Source organism: Eschrichtius robustus, chromosome 13, assembly GCF_028021215.1.
Source record: "Eschrichtius robustus isolate mEscRob2 chromosome 13, mEscRob2.pri, whole genome shotgun sequence".
NCBI classification, from domain to species: Eukaryota; Metazoa; Chordata; class Mammalia; order Artiodactyla; family Eschrichtiidae; genus Eschrichtius; species Eschrichtius robustus.
In genome coordinates, this window is record NC_090836.1 from 101,026,875 (window position 1) to 101,045,745 (window position 18,871).

Genomic DNA, 18,871 nt, shown 5'->3' on the forward strand with positions numbered 1-18,871 from the left:
TGGCTAATACATTAATGGATCTAGTAGAAGAGGTACACAACATGCATGAACAGATGGGGAGTTTCAGCAGAGAGGTGGAAACTATTTTTTTAAAATGCATTGTCCCTCCAAAGAAGATATACAGATTGCCAACAAACACGTGAAAGAATGCTCAACAGCACTAATCATTAGAGAAATGCAAATCAAAACTACAATGAGGTATCACCTCACACCAGTCAGAATGGCCATCAACAAAAAAGTCTACAAACAATAAATGCTGGAGAGGGTGTGGAGAAAAGGGAACCCTCTTGCACTGCTGGTGGGAATGTAAATTGATACAGCCATTATGGAGAACAGTATGGAGGTTCCTTAAAAAACTAAAAGTAGAACTATCATACGACCCAGCAATCCCACTACTGGGCATATACCCTGAGAAAACCATAATTCAAAAAGAGTCATGTAACACAATGTTCAATGCAGCACTATTTACAATAGCCAGGACATGGAAGCAACCTAAGTATCCACTGACAGATGAATGGATAAAGAAGGTGTGGCACATATATACAATGGAATATTACTCAGCCGTAAAAAGACACGAAACTGAGTTATTTGCAGTGAGGTGGATGGACCCAGAGTCTGTCATACAGAGTGAAGTAAGTCAGGAAGAGAAAAACAAATACCGTATGCTAACACATAGATATGGAATCTAAAAAAAAAAGGTTCTGAAGAACCTAGGGGCAGGACAGGAATAAAGATGCAGACGTAGAGAATGGACTTGAGGACACGGGGAGGGGGAAGGGTTAGCTGGGATGAAGTGAGAGAGTGCCATGGACATATATACACTACCAAATGTAAAATAGATAGCTAGTGGGAAGCAGCCGCATAGCACAGGGAGATCAGCTCGGTGCTTTGTGACCACCTAGAGGGGTGGGATAGGGAGGGTGGGAGGGAGATGCAAGAGGGAGGAGGTATGGGGATATATGTATATGTATAGCTGATTCACTTTGTTATAAAGCAGAAACTAACACAGCATTGTAAAGCAATCATACTCCAATAAAGATGTTAAAATAAATAAATAAATAAAATGCATTGTCCTTATTCAAACACAACAGGGAAATTGGATTAAACAGAAATGGAGAAGAAACCCATGGCATTCGAGGCATGGTTTGATGCAGATGGTGGGCGGTACTCTCTCGGGAACAGGGACAAGAGGCCCCCATGTAAGATGGGCAGTTAGAACCAAGCCATCACCCACTACCTGACGTAGAAACTGGAACTGGCCTGTGCTGCTAGTGGGCACAGAATTTCCACAGTCACTGAGGACAAAAGCCTGGAGGACAAGGCAGGAGGAGTCCAGTCCCTAGGACCAGGCCAAGACAACTGTAGGACCACCTGGCGGTGGGGACCACGTGGAGGGGACCCGCCTGGGCGAGCTGTGTGTGGAGCATTCAGGACTTACCAGAGCAGCCCGGCTGGCTCCTCTCTCCTCACTCACTCACACCCCACCCTTCGTCTCAGAGCAGGGTTCTGGTAAAAGGGAACTGGCATGAGCATCTCAGCCCCTGCCTTTCTTCCCACTGGGATCTGGGCCCTGGAGAAAGCACGTGATAATTAGCAGATGTCTCATCAACACCGAGAGATGCTGGAAGGCAACTGAGAAACCGCTTGAAAGGGTCAGGGAGAGAAAACTTGGACCTAGAATTCTATCCCCAGCCAAACTATCTTTTGAGGACGAGGGTGAAATAGGGAAGCTCTCGGGCTTCCTCTCCCCTGAAAGAGCAAGTAAAGATGTACTTGAGCAAAAAAGAAAGTGAACAGGAAGGAGAGCAGGACAGAAGATGTGACTGTGGACCATGGATCAGTGAGGCGCCCCACGCCCGCCCTCCCCTCCCCCCTGCCCCCCACAGCACCCCATCCACGGCTCCTTTGGCCTCCCCGTCCTCTACTCCCCTTCTCGCTCTTCCACCCACAATCATTAGCAAATTCTGCTGCTTCCAACTCTGAAACGCATCCGTGATCCAACCTCCGCTGTTCCCAGCCAGCCACCTGACCCAGCTCTTTAATCAGATGCTGCCTTCTCGGGGGCCTCCCCTGACCGCCCTACTCACAGCGCACCCTCCCAATTCCCTAGCACTGCCCTCTTCCCTGCTTTTTTTTTCTTTGGCCTCTAGAGCATCTGTCACCATCCAACGTACACATATTTTGTTCAGTGTCTGCCCGCCGCTCAAGGAGCACAGACCCCACGGGCAGAGTGTGTCTCCGGTGCCCACTGGCCGGCTGGCAGCATCCCCGTCTAAGCAGCGTGCCCACCGCTCCTGCTTCGAGGATGCCCCCTCTGCCTGCATTGCTCCCTCCCGGCTCCCCTCGGAGGCCACGCCCACATTCCAGCATCGTGTCCTCAGGGAAACCGCCCCGACCCCTCGGTCCAGGTCAGCCCCCAGCTCTGCTCTCCCAGCGCGCTGCACGTCCCTTTGCAGCAGACAGCGGTGTGGAATTACAGGAATAATGTACCACAGGCGTTTAACCTCTCTCTACCCTCCCAGGATGCAGACTCAAAGGAGGCAGGGAGCAGGCCCGCCTTGGTTCCCGCGGACCTAACATCACCACTCTGAGCTCAGAGGGCCCCCAATAAGTGAAGAAGTGGGTGCACGCTGCCTTCGGGCACTCACTGCGCAGCCAAGACAGGCAGCTCTGTGCCCAAGAACATGCAAGCGTGTCCCAAGGGCTCAGCCAGATGATGGAGAGCTCAAGGTCGGGGGCTGGGGAGGGCAAAGCAGGGCGTGGCCAGCTCCAGCAGGTAAAGGTGTGGTCAGAAAAGGCTTCACTTGGCTCGAAGTGAGTCTGGAAGAGGGAGTCGGTGTGGCCAGATACAAGGGGGCGGGGGAAGGGACAGGAGCAGGGGCAGGCAGAGACTGCCAAGGGCAAAGATGGGGAAGGCATAACTGCAGCCTGGGCAGAGGGGAGGGCACCTGGATCAGCCTGGGGAGCACTGTCCCATTTCATAGGGAAGGACATTGAAGCTCAGAGAGGTTGAATAATTCTCCAAGGTCACACAGCTGGACGAGTGCAGAAGCAGGGTCGAAACCCAAGTCTACCTGCATTTTTCTCACTTCCTAAAGGTGTCTGTTTTAGAAATATCACATCTGGAATGCTCAGAAATGTTTGCTGGTTCCTTCCCCTAATATAGCTGCATATTCAAAGTCCTCATGCGGTCGCTATGGACTGATCTAAATCGCCTCACCAGGACAGGCTCTCCCCATGGGGTCTCTATCTTCTTAAGCCAGATCCAAGTGGACCCAGTTCCACGGCCTTTTATAACACGCTTTATGCAGAGCCATGAAGACCTGTCAGTGTCTGACTCCAACTGCTCTGAAAGTCGCTCTCCTTTTCTGAAAGGTTAATTGTGCCAAAAGGTTTCAAAAGATGTGGCACTTCCCTACTTACGGAGCTCTGTAAGTCAAGAAAGCTGCCCTTCAGATTCACGATGATTGGATTTTTTAGAGATAAGTCTCTATAATGTAGATAAACGAAGTCATGGAATCTGTACCTGAAAGCTGTTTAACACGGGCGGAACTGTCCCAGTATCTCCGGTGAACTCTTCCCCATAATGGCACGAGGGGTCTAGACATGTCAAGAGTGCAAGTTACTTCTGTGTCTTACTGTGCCAGACACTGGGCCATCCAACCAAGAAGGTCGTTGGCTAAGCAACTCATGCAAGAAGAAAGCATATGGATCTCTGGGGGTTTTGCTTTCTGTTTACTAGCCTGTATCTAGAAGCATCCTTCCCGAATATAGCACAATTTCTGCTAATCATCACCCAACTTAAACCACGGTACTCATGCCAGACTTCGATGCTCTCAATGGTGCAGACTGTCTTTGAGATGTGTCCGTGTATTTTTAGAAAGCAGCATTTAAGAGTAAGTGCTTGATTTTTTTGCAGGGGGTTGGGGGTGGGGGGGTGCTGTCTGTGACGGGAATGGTGAAGCTTTCTTAGTGGACAATTAGAATCAAATTCTCTGTTATGAATGCCAGATATGCCGGCATGTCATTAATTTATACCTATAATTAGAGTAAAATTTTGCTCATTTAGATGGAATGAAAAATCTTTATTACTAAAATCTTTATTACTAAAAAATCTTTACTACTAATCTTTATTACTAAAAATCTTTATTACCAACCTTTATTAGTTGGCCCCATAGAATAATAAAGGCAACTGTATTAATTTTAAAGGCTTCTATCCATTTGTAGAAATGGAGAGAAGTATTGATATTTGCAAATAGAGAGCTCACTTGGCTTGGATGCTTTGTGGGACAGAATTGTTTGGAAATAGGGCATTATTTTGCTTAGCAGAAATGATCATAATGCCTAAAAAAGGTGATATTTTAGGAAAGTGAAATCTGATGTTCATATTACTAATATCTTTAACGAATTCATTCTTTAGGGTAGCGAGTTCAGAGGCCTAAGTAGGGATGGAGGGCGGATGTGATGATCACCCCTTCCCGTGAATACTTTCAGTCCTCACCCTAAAACTCTGACAGTGTGAGACTTGACTTTGGAGGGACCCAGCTGTGGAGGGGAAAGAATGACATTTCCACACGGGGAGCTGTAGGAAGCTCCCTGGGCTGGGCCTGAGCAGAGCCCGGAGGAAGAGGGGAGGCGGGGTTGCTTTTGTGAGTATTTTGGAGTTCCTTTTCCATCTGAATTACCCTCTGGGAATGGACGGGGCATCAGTTCACCTGAGAACTGAAGAGGGCTGGTAGCAGTGCACTTTCCGGGAAGAAGGGAAATCTGCTTCCGGGACCGGATCGGTGGTGCTCTGTCATCGGCTGTTCAGCCCCTGGACTGCTCGGATGGGGGTGGGGACGTGGACACTGTCCGCTCACTGGGACATGCTGAGCACCTGCTCTGTGCCAGGCTCTGTCTCAGTGCTGGGAACACAGTGAGGACCAAGCAGCCAGGGCTCCGCTCCCCTGCGCGGACTTTCAGTGAGATTATCGGCTGAGGCCAGTGAGCAAGGCAGGCCCCTGGGACACCATCCTACTGGGAGGTGCTCTTGGCCTAGGAAAGCCATGAAGGGCCAAAGAGGCCGGGGCAGCAAGTTGCTAGAGCTTTGAGCTAAAAAGAGCCCAGCTCAGTCCTTGGGGAAGAGACCGCAGAGAAACTCTTGTGAGGGTTCTGTGAAGGGCAAGAGGACCTCAGAGAGGGCGACCTGTGTCCAGCCTGTGGACAGCGGAGAGGCCCACTGGGGGTGGGCGTGTCACCAGCATGCTTGGGGCGGTAGCACCAGAGCATCCAAAAACGCCGGCAGCAGAAGCAGGCAGAGGCGGTGGGAGAGTCAGAGCAACCTACAGGCTCTACATCCACCGTTACCCCCACACTCCCAGCTCAGATGTGGGGAGAAACTGGCCCCCTCTTTGGATCACTTAAGCCCAGGAATGATCCGGGGAAGGAGGGAGAAGGACAGTGGTAGCTGGAGCCCAGTTTAATTTGGTTTTAAAAATAAAAGTGATATAATTTGCACCCTGATTGAAATGGTGCGATTCATACCTGTTACATAAACAGAAAGCTCCCGTGAGTCTCCAGTAAGATTTAAAACTAAATAACAACAACCCACCCCCCGCCCCAAAAAAACCTTCAAGTATTTAAAAAAGAGAGAACAGTCTTAAACTTTTCACGCTCTGGGAAGGGCCGGCCTGACGCGCATGCATCGCTTAGGAGGCTAAAGGAAATGCGTATCTTACTTGCTCATCCGTCAGAACTTGGACGTGGCGAGTACAAATGGACCGGAACTCGTCCCTGGAGGCGGTACTGGTCTTCATGGTGTCGAAGTTCTCAAACTCCTGGGCGATGGTGTGGTAGTGGCAGGTCACGGCGTTGTGGAGCCGGGCCAGGACCTCTTGGTTTGCCATTTCCTTGGGAGATATGGGCGGCGGGCCTTTGGGCATCTTCTCAGCCCACTCAGCAGCAGCCTGGGCAAAACAGAATGGAAAACTGACCCATTTAATACATAATGAGTCACCTTGGCTCTGGGTGCCTTAGCCAGGGCAGGCCCTGGGAGGTCCAGCTTAGTGAGGAAGATGACGAGCCAGGAGACAGTGTGACCCAGAGGCCCGACTGCAGGGGCAGATTTGGCTGAGGTGGAAGCCTGGGCTGACCTGCCACAGACGAGGAGCGGAGTGTGTCGGCCCCATGGGGCAGGGCAAGGGGCCGGGCCAGGCCTGGGGAGGGCACACCTCTTCCCCGCCTCCCTTCACGCGTTCAGCCTGTCCTCCGGTTTGTGTAACAAGCACACGGTGAGCGCCTGCTCTGAGTGGTAAGGGAATCAACAGGATGTGGATCCAGACTGCTTTCATTTTCCGAGCCTCAGTTTGATTAATTTGCACTCCCAGCAGTTACAACGTGAAAGGCGGTTTTGGATGACTGCTGCCACACTACGCTGCAGCACCGCTGTGGGCTAAGTGTCCCTTAGGTCTGAAACTTTGAGTCCCGCAGGGATTTGATCCTGGTGAGCGCAGGTTCCTGCAGTTGGAGGCTGTGGGGACAATGGAGCCGCCCGCTGGCCTGGATCCCAGTCAGCACCCCTCGCAGGGCAAGGACAGCCGGGTGTTGGGAGGTGCTTTCAGGGCCTGGGGGCGCTGTCCAGGGTGCTGAGAAACCCCGAGGAGGGACAGGCCCTGTCTGCACCCCAGGACAGCTTTCTGGAGGGAGGAGTGAGCCACGAGGAAAGAGGAGCAGAGGAAAGATCTTTTCACTGGATGTTTAGGCTGATGTGCTGGCAAAGGGCTCGTGGCCAGGGGAGCTGGAGGGGCCGTCAGCCCACGTGCAGCATCTCAGTGAGCACTGGCTGATGATCTGTGTGGTGGACAGACCACAGGAAGAGCAGGCAAGGGAAGTTACTTAGTGACCATCAGCAGCCCTGGAGATGACAAGGGCCTCTGTCTATCCTGGGCACTAAGGAGACTGGAGCTGGAAGGGCGAAGCCGGGGTGGGGAGCAGCTGAGTCCCCAGCCTCCTGCGAGGGCAGTGAACAGGGCCAGGGCTGCAGCCCTGATGGGCATCTACTTGCTGCAATTAGGAAAAGGCCCCGAAGCTACACCTGTGGTCACTGCATCAGCAGGTCGGCTCCTGGAGTATGAGGACGGGATGGAGCCCCGGGGTGGGAGGGGAGACCGGGCTCCGTGAGAACCCAGGGGTAACGGAGGCATGAATGCTGCCCCCGTACCAGGGCGGATTCTCAGATACGCTGGGTTTCTCCACATCAAAACCCTTCATGACTGTTAGCTAGGATAAACGGTTCTTTCAAAGCACCAGCACTTTACCAGATGATCAATCTAATCCCCCCAGCCTGTATTAAAACTTGGTCATGATTCAGGTTCAGCAATTCCATAGCAATATAGGTATTATATGCTACTATCCTTCAGGACAGGGTATAATGTTACTTTATGAAATTGTATCAAACACAGGATGCTGCTGGGAATATCCCCCAAAACGTGAATGTACACACACTCAAACCACAGCCCACCACATCCGTGACCACCCAAAGGTTAACAGAGGCTTTTAAATATGTCCATTTGGAGCCATCTGTAAAGCGAATGAACGCCTTTCTTTTTTCATTCTAGAAAAAGAGTGATATTACAGACGCATCTTACACTTGTTCAAACAGTTGAAAATGCACCCCCTGTATCTAGGTAGGAGGGCCTTTCCCTAAACATTGCGAGGGGTGTTGGTGCTCAGAGAGTACAGGGACCTTTTCTGGATGGAGACTCATGCTCAAGTCCATCCTTACACTTGTCACACCTTTGGGGCCTGAGGAGGACGCACCCCAGGTGAACAAACTGGAATGAGCACAGGTCGTCGTGTCCCGCAGGGGAAGCTGGGTCCCCGGTCTGAGGCTAGACTCTGCCTCTAACTGGCTGTGTGACCCCACAAGCCACTTAACCATGTTTCCCTCAGTTTCCTCATCTTTCCAGGAGGAATCAAGGCTCCCACGAGACGGTGTGTGTGAGTGCTCTTTGAAAGCGTTAGCACACAAAACGAATCGGAAATACTACTATTTTAGCAACAGATATGGAAGAATTCTAACAAAGTAGGATGGGTAACCTTAAGTTAATATGCTTTAAACTCTGGAGGAAATTGAATCATTTTCTAGCAAAATATAGATTACTAAATTTAACTTACGTAATAGGAAAGCCTGAATAGACAGGTAACCACAAAAGAAATTTAAAAAGCTGTTAAAAGATCTACCATCTATCAGTAAAAAGGTGTCAAGCCTAGATAATTTTTACATTAGTCAAATTATTCCAGAACACAAAAAGCGATATATAGTATGCCAGTTCATTTTATATTACCCTAATACAAAAATGTGATAAAGAAAACACTTGGAAAGAAAAATATAAGCCAATCCAGTTTATGGATATAAATGCAAATACATCAAAAAAAGAAAACATTAGGAATATTTAGTGCCATATTTTAAAAGGGCATACCAAGATCGATTACGGTTTATTCCAAGAATAAGAATCCTTCAAGAATTAGCAAAACTTCAATTCCTTATATTAGCAAAGGTCACATAGCAACAGATGGCAAAATGGCATTTAACAAAATTCGGCAGCCATTCCTGACTAAATGGTATAGAACAGAACAGAACATATAAACTACATGGAAATAAAATGAACATCCTAAACACGAGAATATTAACAGACACTATCTGCAAATACGTTACTTGGGCGAAACACTGAAGCATTTCCATTAAAGTCAGAAACAAGATAGACATGCTCACTGTCAGTTCTGCTAGTCACATTTTTAGAGGTTCCAGCTTTTGAAATAAGACAAGATGAAATAAACAGTATAAATGTTGAAAAACAAGATTTATCATTATTCGGGATATGATTTTACAACTAGAAAATCTCAAGACAATTAGGAAAGTGGCTGGATTCAAGTAAAAAATACCCAAAAAAGCAATACTTTTTTTTTTAAACAGTAAATATAACTAGTTAGAAATTGTATTGTGAAAAAAAATCCACATTCACATTAATGACAAAGCTATTGAATACCTTGGGATAGATTACATCTGAAAGGCATAAGACCTATACAGAGAAAGCCATATACATTCTATTGAAGGTTACTAAAGCAAGACTGGAATGAAAAGAGACACATACTATGTTCCTGGATGTGAAGACTCTCTACTTCCAAAGGTAAAACCTTTCTCAAATTATAAATAAATAAAACTCTAGTAAAAATCTCAATGGCTTGGGATTGACATATATACACTAATATGCATAAAATGGATAACTAATGAGAACCTGCTGTATAAAAAAATAAATAAAATTTAAAAATTAAAAAAAAAAGAAAAAATATCTCAATGGATATTTGGGGGACTCATTAGACATAGATATTAAAGTTGGTAAAGAAAAAGAAATATGTGAGATTTGCCATGAAATTTTTGGAAAAGGCTAGCAATGATGTTTTTGAGCCACCAGATATCAAAACACCATAAACTTGATATAATCAGAATAATAGAATCAGAAGAGCTAGGTCCAGAATATACAAATAAATCAGTGGACACCTACTCAGACTGTTAATGAGAAGTCAGTCTCTTCTGTGACTGAGCCCTTACATCACCAAGCCTACCGTTACAATGTTATAAAAGTAGCAAGGAGCTGTATGGCTGGCTGACTCCAAGATAACCTCGGGGGAGAGAGGCCCTCCCAAGCAAAACAGAACATCCGAGTTTCATAAAGGAAAATTCTTTCTTCTTTCTTTCATCATCAGCTTCAAAACACAGTCCTTCTGAGGTCCCCATCTCAGCAAATGGAAATTGTCCCAGTAGCTCAGAATAGAGTCCTCTGTGACGGATCTTTCTATCACTCGTACCCAAACCACCCGCAAATCCCAGGGGCTCCGCTCCCAGTGCATACCTGGAAGTTGCCTGCTCTACCTTCACCCCCTGGTCCAGGCTGCCATCATCTTGCACGGATTATTGCATCAGCCTCTCTGTTTCCACCCTCAGTCTTTTAAAGTACACACACACGTGTATGACATGCGCACTGACATGCACGTGTCAGCACTTGTTCTCTGGATGGAGGGGTAAGGGAGGGCAGAGCCATAATCAAAAAGCCATAGTCATTTTCCCCTGAGGACGGTCTCTTTAAAGTGCAGATCAGGTCAGGCACAACTCTCAAATGGCTTCCCACGTTGCTCAGAGTAACAGGCAGGGTGTCACAATGGCTCTCACCCACGACTCGCTCTGACCTCACTCTGTGACAGCCTCCTGCTGTGCTTCATTCACAGCAAGCTCGTTCCTGCTTCAGGGCCTTTGCACTTGCTGTTCTCGCCCTTCTCTCAGGGTTTTTATCACATTCCTGAGCCGAACTCCAGATTCTCTCTCGCTTTCCCTGCTCATTTCCATCCCACGTATGGCTCTCTGATCCACCTCATATTTACCCTAATTGTCTTTCTCAGCCCAACAGAAAATAAACTTCAAGGCAAGTCTAGTCTTCTGTGCACTGCTGAATCCTCGCGTGCTTAGAAGAACCTGGCACACGGTGGGATCTGCTATTTGTTCAAAGAAAGAGTGGATAAACAGTGTCTCCGCACAGCCAATCAAATGAATGAGTGCTCTGGGCAGCCACCCTGGGTCTTCTGTTAAAAAACTCTGACCTGGTCACGCTGCAAAAAAACGGAAAAGAAAACAAGATTCCACTTTTTTCTTCTAAGAAATGCAAATTTCTTGATTGACGATATCAGTGCTGGAGAAGGTGGAATAAGGTATCTGGAGCCATAAAAGTGCCTATCCTCTGACTTGGTACCTACCCTTTGAAGACTTTCCTTGAGGAAATAAACATGGAGTTATGATCATTACAGTACTATTTATGGAATTCACAAAATTAAAAAAAAATTAGCAACACTTCAGATGTCTAAATTAGGAGAATGGTTAAATAAAACACGATATTTCTAGAAGATGGATGACAGTGCAGCTATTTAGAATGTTTCAAGAAATAGTTTAACAATATGGTAAAATGTTTGCAGTGCACTAAGTGGAAAGGGGCCACAGAAGGGTCCAAATGATCACACGAGCACACACACACATGCACACACCTGTATGTATACACACCCTAGTACTAACGCTTGTTCTCTGGGTGAGGAATAAGCGAGGGCAGGGCCAGGCAGACAACTGGGGCTCCCAAGCCTGGAGTCTTGCCGGCCCCACGGGCCGGGGTCCTGAGGCTGGGGGGCCGGGATAGCCTGGCTGCGAGCGACGTGGAGGAGCGGCTGGTCTTGGAGCCCCGCTCGGTGCGACTGCCCTGGATGTGAATCTGCCCCCTCTCCACCTGCGCAGGGATCAGAGTGACACCTGGGTCACACTGAATCCCAGAGCCCGGGGGGGAAGGCAAGCACCTGTGCCGGGCGTGTGACACACGCACCCGCGATGCACTTACAGAGGACGAACACTCAACGCACGCCCGAGATGACTGTACTGGGCCCTCCGCAGACACCCCTGGAATGTCTGCTGTGTGCCAGGCTCTTCGCTAGAAGCTGGGGAGACAGAGGTCACAATCCTTAAATAGTCTTGCCCGGGTAGGGTCTGGGGTGGAAGAGAGATGAGGGCCAGTCTCACAGGTGAGCAGAGATTATAACGGGTCGTGTGCTCTTGACACAACTGATGGAAATAGCCTCCAGAGGAGGAAACCACTGAGCCAGGAGGTGAAGGAGGTACAGGTGCAAATCCTTGAAAACTGGCACCTGAGGCGCTATTATCCTTACTCGACAAGCTGGCGGGAAGGTCAGGAGAGCAGCGCTGGCCTCCTGCACCCCCAGCGCTTTTCTCAGCATCCCGAAAGCCACAGCCAGAGGCCAGGCTGTGAACACGGAGAGGGGGGGACTATGTCTGTCACAAGGTGGTTTCGCTGCCAGTTAGAGATATTCTTTTGCTGCTTGCAAAGCTAATGACTGCATGTTCACTGCAGAAAACTACAAACAGGGCACAAATTGAAAGCAAAGATCACTAATTACCCCGCCCCCAGCAGCACCACTGCCATCGCCTCGGTGCACAAGGGACCAGCCCTTGACCAGAAGGTCCCCAGGCCCCAGAGGGTGCAGCCGCACTGCTCCCCACCCCGTGCCACCCGGAGAAGCCTCTGGCCTCTGGAGGGTAGGGCCTCCTGGCTCTCCCATCAGGGGCATTTGGGCTCGAGGCTGTTGGGCGCCCACGTTCCGGTTCCCATCCTGCTCTCCGCAAAGCCACTCAGCCACCACCGCCAGCCTTGCTCTGAGTGACTGGAGACGCCAGGGGAGAACAGATGGCTCTTGGTCTGGCGCTTTTGTGTCCCTGGCACTTCTCACGTGATCGTTATATCTGAATGGGGAAAAATAGTGCTTTTTCTATAACTAGAAGAAATGTTTCTCCTAATCAGAAAAGACACCACCATCTTCAGATGCAAATGTCACTTTCCAAAACGAACTACGCTTTACATAAAAGGTCCCCTCAGGATAGGAATCACAGCTGCAAGATGGAGAGAACTCGGGAGGGATGACGTGTCAGGCGCCCACTTCCGTCCCCACTACTGTTTGGAGCAGGAGTCGCTGGGCCTGCGTCCTCAGCGCTCCTCCCCGTAGCCCCTCATCTGCCAACTGCACACACCGGTGACTTTTCAAATGAAAAAAAAAAAAAAAAAAGTAGACTCTTATGCACTATGGGTCTGACCCAATCAGACAATGATTTACATGTTTTGAAGGTATCTTCTCTCATTTATTCAAGGGTATTCATGGAACCTTGTTTTACTAAACAATTGTCCCTCTTGATGTCGCAGAGAAGTATGGGCCACCTGTCCCAAAAGGAAGATTCCTGGTCCCCTCTGTGATGACACGAGAGTGTTGGCAAAATACATAAAAGAAATAATGTCCCAACATATGGAGCACACAATCATCAAAGAGCCGACTAATAACATCTCAGTTTTATGGAGTTTTTCTCAGGCTCAAACGTAGCCACGTATCTCATTTAGTAAAACGCAAGCTTTACGGTGTAATCCAGGGGTTCTGAACCCTGCCACCACTCGGACTCACCCCAGAGGCCGCCCCAACCAGTGGGGGGTCAGAGGGAGGAAGCCCGCGTGGGAAGGGGCCCGGGGGGAGGTCTGTGCGGAACTCATCCTGAGCCCAGTCCTCCTGCCCCAGCTCAGCGCTCCTCTCGCCCCGCAGCCCAGCGTCTCTGAGGCCGCCTTCCGCCCAGACTGGGCTGTCTCCCAGTACACAGTGTCGGCTGATGGACTGGGGGAGCCCTGCAGGCACAGAGCTGGGACCCCCAGCCTGTGTCCCGTCCTCCTGGCGGCTCAGGCCAGATCCGCCACCATGCAGCGCCTGACACCGAACGTGAAGAAGGGGCAGACCCACCCGGCCTCAAGAGCACAGCCAGGGAGCGGCACCAGGAACCCAAGTTCTGCCCGCCTGGGACCCAGCAGAAGTCGACCAGGGGCCAGGCTGGTCAAGTGGGGGGCCGGACCCGGAGGCTGAGGACAGCTCACCGTCAGCGGAGGGCTTTGGGGCTGCTCAGGGCTGAATGGAGCTCAGTTCTGCTCTTTCTTGTGACCTCAGGCAAGACGCACTCCCCTCCGCCTCACTTTCCTCCCGAGAATAAAGCCCCAACCATCTCAAAGGGCAGGCCTGGGATCGCCACAAAACAACACACGCAGTGCTTCGCCCAACGCCCGGCAAACATGGGCGGCCATGCTTGCTGCTTCTGTTGGTTATTTTAATAGACATCTTTGCCTGAGTCAAGAGGTCGGGCAGACCTGGGTTGAGTTCCGGTTCCTGGCCCACGCCGTCTCTATGGTGGGTAATCAGAGGGCAGAGGCATGTGGCACCCGCTGTTGCCTGCAGGTCAAGCCAGCCCGCTGGGGAGGGAAGCCAGGTCTGAGACGTGGTCACGCACCTCGAGGAGGGCCCTCCACAGGACCCGGGCTCCTGACCAGCTGCTTCGGGCCCTGCAGGTGGAGCGGGGGCTCAGATTCAGGACGGCTAGGCTAGAGCCCTGCCATCTTCTGGCTGGATCTCAAGCAGTCACCTCACTTCTCTGGGCCAAGGTCCTCAGTCTGTAAAGTCGTGACAGCCGCACCAATCAGAGGGAACTGCCCGCAAGAATCATCCCAGGAGACAGGGGACAAACAGGGAGCATCCTGTCCTCTCAGGAAGGCACTGCACTAACCTGTCCCCCATAAAGATGAATTAACCCCATCTCTGCTGCAGGGAACTCATATTTGAAAGGGGTTGGGGGATCCCCAAGTAAGAAACTTGTGACCCCAACCCAAACCTGAGAGAGTGAGCCCAGGGCAAGAACAAGCCAGAGAGGGCAGGGCACTCCAGGGGGTTCACTGACCCTGGAATTCTGTTAGCTCATATTCAGTTTGATTGTACTCGTTTCAACAGCTCTGTTACGGGAATGATTCCATAACAGAGCCTTCTAGTGTCCTGTCAATAAGTTACGTCCAGCCACGTTCTTGGCTGACTTATAAAATCAATTTTCCATGAAATCGTATCCTAAGCAACTTCTCTAGGTAACCTGGAGGAGAGAACGTGGTAGGGAAGGGGTGGAGGGGTGGGCTGAGCTGTCAGATGATCTGGTAGGGCTGGAGACAGAGACACGCCATGTATCTGTTTGCTGGTGGCATGCTGCATTCAAGGCCCATTTCCTCAACTCCCCTGTCTCCACATCCTTTGCCATGGGACTCCAGGGTTCCTCCCACTGAAGAGCTGAGAATATTTCCCTATCCTGTGGCTTTGGATTCAGCCATATGACTGCTTTGGCCAAGGGAACGTTAGCAGGTTCAATGTGACCAAAGAATTAAAAAGTGCTTGCATGATCTGCAAGCCTTCCTGTGTCTGTCGTGCTGCCTTGAGAGGAGCCCACGTGACTTCACTCTGGTCCAAGGAGCAGAGATATCCCAGTCAGGCCACCAGAGCCGAGCCAGCCCAGATCAGCCAGCCCACAAGCAAAAGCCGAACAAATGCTTACAGTCCTGGAGGTTCCGTGGTTGTTTGTTACACAGCGATAGCTGACCAATTCAGTTCTGAATTTCTAGTTAGTGAGAAATCAAAGGTACTGAGCTCAGAGTACAGAGAAGAGAAGGTGGCTTTTTGGCTGTCAGTGTTCCTTGACGATGGGCACTTTGCAAAGGGACTTTGTGACACTCCTCCTGTGGGTGTCCAAGGTGGCAGTCACCTGGCTGGGACAACAAGGTTTAGCAAGGTCCATTCCAGCTGTCAGATTAGAAACATGTTGGTAGATCAATCTAACTATTACGAAGGTTATAATTAGCTAATCAGACTACATGACTCTTCTACTAAGTTTTGTTCTGAATACTTAGGGATTCAATTATACAGTTTTTCCCATGATTCCTTACAGGAGGAAAAAAAAAATCCTCAAACTTCATACAGAATAAGAATAGAGCAGGTAGCAAAAACTCCTAATTAGAAATACTCAGTAATGAATTCCTCTACTTCCTTTTAAAGAACAGTATAATTACTTCTAAGAATTGAAAAATTGCTTCATTTGATCAAATATTTTGATTAGCAAAGAAATTAATTGCACTGTATCTTCATTTGTATTTACAGTGAATTAATGAATGCTAAAAATAACAACAGCAGCAAAACTGCCTGTCAAAAAAAAAAAGATAAAACATTTAAAAAATCTGGTTGAGAATAAAGTGAAAGCTCTGTGTGCAAACGTGCTGCTACAGACGCCTCCCGCCGGATCAAGGAACCAACTTTTGCAACTCCCAGAGCCCAGCATGCACGAGGCCAAGGGTAGATGCTCGTCTGTCGGGAGGTCTGGAGGTCTTAGTGATCGACGAACTGGCCTCAGCAATCCAGTATCCTGTTTGCAGATCCAAAAGGGTGACAGCAGAACTGCAGGCACAACCCAAGTTTCCCGGTGGCGTGACCGCTGCCCACACTGGGATCTCTGACCACGGAGGGATTCTTTCTAGGCAATGCATGAAGGCAAATCTGGAGATTCCAGGTTCCTTTTCCTTTGAAAAGGCTACAATCAAGTCAAGCTTCAAGTCAAGCTTCAAGTCAACTGAACCAAGGCTAACTGAGACCCAGTCCTGATGGCCATCCTTCACTGTGTCTCCTTCACCCAGGCGCTGGGCTGGGGCGTTGCAGAAATTTCTCTAATCCTCCCATTGCCCTTCGAGGCAGCCATGGTTCTCCCTATTTCTAGACTAAGTAAGTGGGTCAGGACCCGGCCACAGTCCCCAGGCTACTCCCCTGTGAGCTGATGACTTCAGAGCTGTGCTCTCCCATCCTTCCGTGATCCCAGCCCCACCACATGCACAAGTACAGAGCCCACCCAAGAGAGGAATGTGCGAATTCATCAGCACTGACTGAGGGCCAACCGTGTGCCAGGCTCCATCCCAGGCAAGGGGAATAGAGCAGTGAACGGCAGAGACAAACCCCTGCCTTGGAGAAGCTGATGCTTTGATATGCCCATGGAGGCAAGAACGGGGGAGACCCACCCTAACAGCCCTGCCCCTTGGCCTCCCTCCCAGATCCTCTGCCCCCGGCCTCTCGCCCCACCTTGACCCATGCTCTAGCCACGCCCAAAGTACACGTTTCCCATCTTGGGTCTCTGCACATGGGGATCCCTACGCCCGGGAAGCCTGGTCTCCCAATGTCCAGACACGGTGTAAGCTCATCAGAGAGCTGATTATGCCACCTCTGCCCCTGACCGTGCAGACTTAGGTCCTCCCCCTTCGGCTCTCCGAGCTGACTTCCACCATACAGCTCGACATTCACAAAGGATCCATCCGACACCTCTGCAAACACCCAACGCACAAATCCTTTGGTAGCACGAAATTGCCATAAAATGCTGAGAAGTAGAGGAAACGTTTAAGCTACCCCTTCAACCCTTTAATGATTCAATAAACTCATGGCTGAATTCACTTATGAAACTATTAGATGAATTCTTCCACCCAAATAAATTACACACCATATAATCACATCATTACTAAATATTATACAATAACCACGCACTCACTGAAGTAGGATAGAATGAAAAAAAGAATAATGCAAACATTTGGTGTTTGCTATGTTCGGTACCACGCAAAGCTCTTTCTGCATTAACTCGCTTAATCCAAATGACAATCCTGTGGGGTGGAAACTCAAGACGGCTCCCACTGACAGTAGGAAGCTGAGAGCAGGGGCCTGGTCCTGGTCTGAATTCTAATCCCAGCTCTTGCACTTCTAGCTGTGTGACCGGGAACAGATGCTGTCACCTCTCTGTTCCTCAGTTTCCTCATCCTTAAAAGGGGTCTTAGGAGGGTTAGCTGAGTTAATTTAGGTAAAGTGCCTGGAACAGGGCCTGGCTCACAGCACGTGCCCAATGCGTATTAGCCACTGTTTGGATGTTGGTGTCTGACTGTGGGTGACAAGAAGGTGACGGTAACCGTCTGGGCAAAATCACTAGGCAGGCCAGGGTCTGGCACACACTGTCACACATGTGCTGAATGTGCGAAGGTAAGATTCTCCCCGTCAAATGGGGCAGCTAAAGCCAGAACGTGAGAGCTCACCTCCAAACTAGACATGTAGGTATGTGGTAACAGTTAAGAAACTGGTGCCGTCTGCAGCCTGGACTTGCTCTGCGAGGCTTGTTTGGAACAATGACTTCTTGGATTGACTCCTGGCTTCCTGATATGGTCATGACCTTGTAGAATCAATGGTACAGCTCAACTCTGATGTTTAATTGATCCAAACATTGGCAATTGAATTAGACTGCAAATCAGACTGCCATGGCCCTGGAGGGGGTCTGTGGGGATGGTGGGCTGTGCCACAGTCCGCTTATTTTGAACATGTAGAGAGCCTATACATGAATACCCTCGTGTATTCCCACTGAGGGTAGGAATCAAGAGAGAACGCCAGCCCAGATTCGGGGGGAGTGCTGGCGAAAGCGTTTGGAGAATGCGAGAGTGAGTGACAAATACAAGGTGGGACATCGGAGGAGCTATACAGCGTTCCCCAGAGACGGGCTGAGGGCTGTACAGGGGTCAGGTGGAAGCGAGCCTGACACGGCCCCCTTTGCTTTTCTGCAAGAGGCGTGGAAACCAGGTGGCCGAGCCCTGTCCTAATTCTGGCAGGGGCCCCTCTGGCAGCTGCTAGAGCAGTAGGTGCCCGGTCCCTCGACTGTCCACACCCCTGGAAGCTGGGGAAGGCGGGGGAACTTCTACTCCTTCTGACTGGAGGCTCCAGATCAAGATGGGGCCCAGGATGCATGGGTGCTTCGACGCACTCAGATTTGGGAGAACCGTGTTAACCTTACGAGAACGGCAACGCGTCACGCCGGCTGTGGTCAGGTGACTTGAGCAGGCTGGCCCCTAACTGCTCCTCTGCTGTGATGATGTCATTTTCATACAAGGCGGTGGTTGACAACAGTCCTTCTCCTTTAGCTCAGGCACGGTGGGCCCAGCAGCCCCTCACCCTGCACTGTCACCAAGGCCACCGCAAGTGTCCAAGCGGCCTGTGTTATCCCTCCCAACCTGCCATATACTCAACCGTCTCCAGGACAACAGGTAGTAATTATCCCATCGGCAAGTGGAAAGTGAGTGAAATTTAGGGGAAACATTCAAAAATCACCGAAATTGTATCAAGAGGACTTAGCCTTTCTCACCATCAGGGGCAAGAGTAAATAACAGGAATGACATATCTTAATAATTTCCTTAATTTATTTCCAATAATCTTCGAGCCTTTTCCTGAAAAGGAAATGTCCCCATTCTTTATAATACTCATTAAAAATACATGGACACCATTATATTTACAATAAAAAGAAAGATAAATCAAAGTAACACTGTTGGCAACTAATATAAATATGATGTTCGTAAAAGATTACAAACATTTTGATGTGCTT

At 49.5% G+C, this 18,871-nt stretch overlaps 1 protein-coding gene across 1 annotated transcript in view; it reads right to left on the minus strand.

Annotated features, from left to right (window-relative positions):
* EFCAB6 (EF-hand calcium binding domain 6) overlaps nucleotides 1-18,871 on the minus strand; it is a 264,209-nt gene that overhangs the window by 12,593 nt on the left and 232,745 nt on the right. The window contains exon 28 of the mRNA XM_068560155.1: nucleotides 5,721-5,948. Within this exon, the coding sequence (XP_068416256.1) occupies nucleotides 5,721-5,948 (228 nt within the window). The remainder of the gene's footprint in view (nucleotides 1-5,720; nucleotides 5,949-18,871) is intronic.